This window comes from Cyprinodon tularosa, unplaced genomic scaffold, assembly GCF_016077235.1.
Source record: "Cyprinodon tularosa strain WSP-4 unplaced genomic scaffold, ASM1607723v1 ctg511, whole genome shotgun sequence".
Taxonomy (NCBI): Eukaryota; Metazoa; Chordata; class Actinopteri; order Cyprinodontiformes; family Cyprinodontidae; genus Cyprinodon; species Cyprinodon tularosa.
In genome coordinates, this window is record NW_024039243.1 from 25575 (window position 1) to 31786 (window position 6212).

At 40.3% G+C, this 6212-nt stretch overlaps 1 protein-coding gene across 1 annotated transcript; it reads right to left on the minus strand.

The window, feature by feature from the left end:
* Nucleotides 1–4166: 4166 nt before the first annotated feature.
* On the minus strand, nt 4167–4924 carry LOC119795475 (mannose-specific lectin-like). The gene is made up of 3 exons (XM_038303504.1): nt 4819–4924; nt 4567–4660; nt 4167–4467 (listed from the first exon to the last, which is right to left on the minus strand). Exons 2-3 carry the CDS (start codon nt 4654–4656, stop codon nt 4204–4206), a joined length of 354 nt encoding a protein of 117 aa, XP_038159432.1. The 5' UTR covers nt 4657–4660; nt 4819–4924; the 3' UTR covers nt 4167–4203.
* Nucleotides 4925–6212: the final 1288 nt, after the last annotated feature.

Consider the following 6212-nt stretch of genomic DNA (forward strand, 5'->3'; position numbering starts at 1 on the left):
ATGAGCACAACCTGTCAAGTTCTCTGTTTATGTTTAGCTTACCTTTAGAGGTGCAATCCCCACTTGAAAGGGAAGTCTCTTCTGTGAAATATAACTGGCGTTCACTCAAGTAGTCTTCATTTTAGTCATCTTTATTATGGTGGTCATAATTTTCCTCTAATCACACAGGTGAAAACCCTTAAAAGAGACAGAAACATCTAATTACATTGAGAAATCAACAAGAAAAGAAAAAAAAAATCAATTCCCACCAATTTAAATAATTTAATCCTAAAGAATAATAAACATTAAGTATTTTATATTGAAATTAAACAGCAATGAATAAATTAACATTTTTATCAAAAAATTTTCTGCTTTAACAAATAAACACCAAGTGTATTTTTTTCCTTTTAATAATATTAAACAATCAACCAGATAATCATGGTCAGTCCATGTGATTAAGCAACTGTAATCACCTTACCGGCTGTCCTTCACTTTTCTTCTTAGAAACCTTTTGTACGGTTTGCATTTTGCATGTACTACCACCGATGTTTATGGAAGCAAATCGTTACCATATTTAAAATGAAAAAGCATTTCCAGAAATGCTTTTTCATTTTAAGAATGTGGCTGCATTATTTAACTCATCAATAATCCTGTTTGCATTTTCATTTTCTTCTTAAACACTGCTCATCCTTTTACTTAATTAAAATGAAAAAGAAAAAGACATTTGAGATTTATTTTTCAAAATGCACCCCAGCAAATACTGTACATACCAAAATTCAATTTGAAATGTAAAATTTAAAAATTGAAGAATTTGGCTGCAGTGTTTGACTCATAAATGAAATTAGTAATCAATCATCCTACATTTGCATTTGCATATTCTTCTTTAAGGCTGCACATTTTATGCCATAATCAAAGAGAAAACACAGAGGACATTGCTTTTTTGTTTTTATGGTCTGACGGCAAAGTACTGTCCACAACTCGAAAACGAAAAAGCATTCTAAACGGCAGGGGCAGCAGAGTGACTTCGGCAGCCCCTAATTATTACACACACACACACACATATATACACTATATTGCCAAAAGTATTTGCTCACCCATCCAAATTATTGGAATCAGGTGTTCCAATCACTTCCATGGCCACAGGTGTATAAATTCAAGCACCTAGGCATGCAGACTGTTTTTACAAACATTTGTGAAAGAATGGGTCGCTCTCAGGAGCTCAGTGAATTCCAGCGTGGAACTGTGATAGGATGCCACCTGTGCAACAAATCCAGTCGTGAAATTTCCTCGCTCCTAAATATTCCACAGTCAACTGTCAGCTGTATTATAAGAAAATGGAAGTGTTTGGGAACGACAGCAACTCAGCCACGAAGTGGTAGGCCACGTAAACTGACGGAGAAGGGTCAGCGGATGCTGAAGCGCATAGTGCGAAGAGGTCGCCAACTTTCTGCAGAGTCAATCACTACAGACCTCCAAACTTCATGTGGCCTTCAGATTAGCTCAAGAACAGTGCGCAGAGAGCTTCATGGAATGGGTTTCCATGGTCGAGCAGCTGCATCCAAGCCATACATCACCAAGTGCAATGCAAAGCGTCGGATGCGGTGGTGTAAAGCACGCCGCCACTGGACTCTAGAGCAGTGGAGACGCGTTCTCTGGAGTGACGAATCGCGCTTCTCCATCTGGCAATCTGATGGACGGGTCTGGGTTTGGCGGTTGCCAGGAGAACGGTACTTGTCTGACTGCATTGTGCCAAGTGTAAAGTTTGGTGGAGGGGGGATTATGGTGTGGGGTTGTTTTTCAGGAGCTGGGCTTGGCCCCTTAGTTCCAAGGAAAGGAACTCTGAATGCTTCAGCATACCAAGACATTTTGGACAATTCCATGCTCCCAACTTTGTGGGAACAGTTTGGAGCTGGCCCCTTCCTCTTCCAACATGACTGTGCACCAGTGCACAAAGCAAGGTCCATAAAGACATGGATGACAGAGTCTGGTGTGGATGAACTTGACTGGCCTGCACAGAGTCCTGACCTCAACCCGATAGAACACCTTTGGGATGAATTAGAGCGGAGACTGAGAGCCAGGCCTTCTCGTCCAACATCAGTGTGCGACCTCACAAATGCGCTTCTGGAAGAATGGTCAAAAATTCCCATAAACACACTCCTAAACCTTGTGGACAGCCTTCCCAGAAGAGTTGAAGCTGTTCTAGCTGCAAAGGGTGGACCGACGTCATATTGAACCCTATGGATTAGGAACGGGATGTCACTTAAGCTCATATGTGAGTCAAGGCAGGTGAGCAAATACTTTTGGCAATATAGTGTATATATATACACACAGTGGGGCAAAAAAGTATTTAGTCAGCCACCAACAGTGCAAGTTCTCCCACTTAAAAAGATGAGAGAGGCCGGTAATTTTCTTCATAGATATACGTCAACTATGAGAGACAAAATGAGAAAAAAAAATCCAGAAAATCACATTGTCTGATTTTTAAATAATTTATTTGCAAAATATGGGGGGAAATAAGTATTTGGTCAATAACAAAAGTTCATCTCAATACTTTATTATATACCCTTTGTTGGCAATGACAGAGATCAAACGTTTTCTGTAAGTCTTCACAAGGTTTTCACACACTGTTGCTGGTATTTTGGCCCATTCCTCCATGCAGATCTCCTCTAGAGCATTGATGTTTTGGGGCTGTCGCTGGGCAACACACACTTTCAACTCCCTCTAAAGATTTTCTATGGGGTTGAGATCTGGAGACTGGCTAGGCCACTCCAGGACCTTGAAATGCTTCTTACGAAGCCACTCCTTCGTTACCCGGGCGGTGTGTTTGGGATCATTGTCATGCTGAAAGACCCAGCCACGTTTCATCTTCAATGCCCTTGCTGATGGAAGGAGGTTTTCACTCAAAATTTGACGATACATGGCCCCATTCATTCTTTCCTTCACACGGATCAGTCGTCCTGGTCCCTTAGCAGAAAAACAGCCCCAAAGCATGATGTTTCCACCCCCATGCTTCACTGTAGGTATGGTGTTCTTTGGATGCAACTCAGCATTCTCTCTCCTCCAAACACGACGAGTAGAGTTTATACCAAAAAGTTCTATTTTGGTTTCATCTGACCATATGATATTCTCCCAGTCATCGTCTGGATCATCCAAATGCTCTCTAGCAAACTTGAGACGGGCCTTGACATGTACTGGCTTAAGCAGGGGGACATGTCTGGCACTGCAGGATTTGAGTCCCTGGAGGCGTAGTGTGTTACTGATGGTGGCCTTTGTTACTTTGGTCCCAGCTCTCTGCAGGTCATTCACTAGGTCCCCCCGTGTGGTTCTGGGATTTTTACTCACCGTTCTTGTGATCATTTTGACCCCACGGGGTGAGATCTTGCGTGGAGCCCCAGATCGAGGAAGATTATCAGTGGTCTTGTATGTTTTCTATTTTCTAATAATTGATCCCACAGTTGATTTCTTCACACCAAGCTGTTTACCTATTGCAGATTCAGACTTCCCAGCCTGGTGCAGGTCTATAATTTTGTTTCGGGTGTCCTTTGACAGCTCTCTAGTTTTGGCCATGGTGGAGTTTAGAGTGTGACTGTTTGAGGTTGTGGACAGGTGTCTTTTATACTGATAACGGGTTCAAACAGGTGCCATTAATGAAGGTATCGAGTGGAGGACAGAGGAGCCTCTTACAGAAGAAGTTACAGGTCTGTGAGAGCCAGAAATCTTGCTTGTTTGTAACTGACCAAATACTTATTTTCCACCATATGTTGCAAAAAAACAATGTGATTTTCTGGATTTTTTTTTTCTCATTTTGTCTCTCATAGTTGAGGTATATCTATGATGAAAATTACCAGCCTCTCTCATCTTTTTAAATGGGAGAACTTGCACTATTGGTGGCTGACTAAATACTTTTTTGCCCCACTGTGTATATATATATATATATATATATATATATATATATATATATATATATATATATATATAATGAATAGTAGGATTTACATAAGAAGTACCAACTATACCAATTAGGCAAATACCTCATCTACTAACTTCTAGCAACATTAAGGACAGCCAATAGTGACTTTGCTTGCTGAAGAGTTGGCAACAATGAGGATGGAAAAATGGATGGATTTATGGATGGCTTCTAGGATCTTTTTTTAACATTATTTGAAGAAATAAAAACAAACAAGGAATTTCTTGTAAGATTTTTATTAATTTTTTTGTGTTTCTTCATTTCTTTCCCCCTTTGGACATGGTGGAGTTCCACAGTTCTGTGGCATCTTTATACAAACACAATTTCCCATCATCAGATAGGTGAAGACGGCAAACATGAGAGCCAGGATTGTATGTGTCGCTGGCCCATTTAGGCCTTCTACATTCATTGTACATGACCAGGTTACAATCCTCCTGCATGATCAGGCGGACTGCATCAGACCCATGGGTATCTGAGGCCCACACAGGCTTCCAGCCATAGATGACAAAGTTTCCATCATCCTACAAATGCAAATTTTAGTGCACTGTTAAAGACTTTGCAAATCCAATTCATCCATGAAATGTATAACCGGATTATCAAATAACACCTAAGCTTATTACCTGGAAAATTGCCTTCCATTGTCCATTGTTGGACATTAGGTAGTCTCCCCTGCGAAGCTCGTCATTCCTTGACAAATAGTTTTTGCTCATTTTTTTGAAAGAAACAGATGATAGAATGATAGTCCAAATAAATGATATGCATTCAATTCTGTACATGCATTAATGTGTCAAATGACCCAACAATAGTTAACTTTATACAAATAAGCTTTCATATGATAATTTGCATCAATCTGTCCATGCACAAGTACTTACAGCTCTAAATGTCCAATGCAGATCAGTATGTTTGCAGAAACAAAAGACTGGGGGAAGTTCAGATACAAAAGTTTTTATACAGTCTAACTGTGGGTGGAGTTAGTGCAACACTCCTTTTTTCTTGCTCATGTTTTACACCTCCTCTTCAAACATTTTGCATCCTTGCTGCCTGGCATTTTTAAGGAGGAAATTTTCTCTACAATTTTACAAAACTTTGTATACTGTCGCTGATCCAATCAGTTTCTTTCATATTTTCCTTGAGAAAACCTTGAACCACATCTTTTATGTCAGTTTGATTACTGACACAGTAATCACATTAAAGCTTAACGTGCATAGTAATATTGCATGCCTATATAAAATGTTAGTGTGTCTGGGGTTTTGCTGTGTTTCTGGTGTGAGTGGGCTTCGTGTCACTTTGCTAGCGCCTGAGCCAACCCATATTACTGCACACCAAAGTAATTTTCTCAACCAAAACCTGTCGGGTTTGATTGTATCAAATAGTCAGAGTCCTGCTATCCTATTTAAAATTATTAACTCTGTTCTAAATGATTCACATAGTGGCTTTATGGAGACCTCACCTGCTGCATGTGAAAACTTCTTACACTGTTTTGATGAGAAAGTTGCTTCTATTAGGGCCCAGATTATCCCCTCTTCTTATGATCCTTCAGTTGTGGTGCCTTGTTCTGGTGTTTTCCACAGCTTTGAATGTGTGAACTTGCAATTATTGCAGGAGGTGGTTAATCCCTTAAGGCCAACTGGTTCTCCAGATGATGTTATTTCGCCCCAATCATTTAAAGAAGCTTTCTCTGCTATAGGTCCTTCTGTCCTTGCTCTTGTAAATAGTAGCTTGTCCTCAGGCATTGTTCCTAAAGCTCTGAAGCATGCAGTTCTGCAGCCTGTACTTAAGAAACCAGCTTTGGATCCCACTGTTCTGGCAAATTATCGACCTATCTCTAAATTGCCTTTTATTTCAAAAATTCTTGAGAAGGTAATGGCCTATCTTAATGAACATAATATATTAGAGGTTTTTCAGTCCGGTTTTAAACCATTTCATAGCACAGAGTCAGCCCTTTTAAAAGTTTTTAATGATATACTTTTAGCAACTGATTCAGGTGACGTTGTTGTTTTGGTGCTGTTGGATTTATCATCTGCTTTTGACACAGTTGATCATGTCATTTTACTTTCCCGTCTGGAACAGTGGGTGGGCGTCGGTCACATAGCTCTAGATTGGTTTAGATCATATTTGGCTGAACGTACTTTTTGTGTCTGTCTTGATGGCCATAGGTCCCCCTCTGCTCCACTGTCGTGTGGTGTCCCACAGGGCTCAGTTCTAGGCCCGCTCCTTTTCTCACTTTACCTTCTTCCGCTCGGCTCTATTTTCAGAAAACATGGGA

Excerpts from the sequence above, each read along its gene's own strand:
- LOC119795475 (XM_038303504.1), bottom strand. The coding sequence starts at position 4,656 with ATGAGCAAAAACTATTTGTCAAGGAATGACGAGCTTCGCAGGGGAGAC. Across the intron at positions 4,468-4,566 it reads AATGGAAGGCAATTTTCCAG|GATGATGGAAACTTTGTCAT; the intron begins GTAATAAGCTTA and ends TTGCATTTGTAG.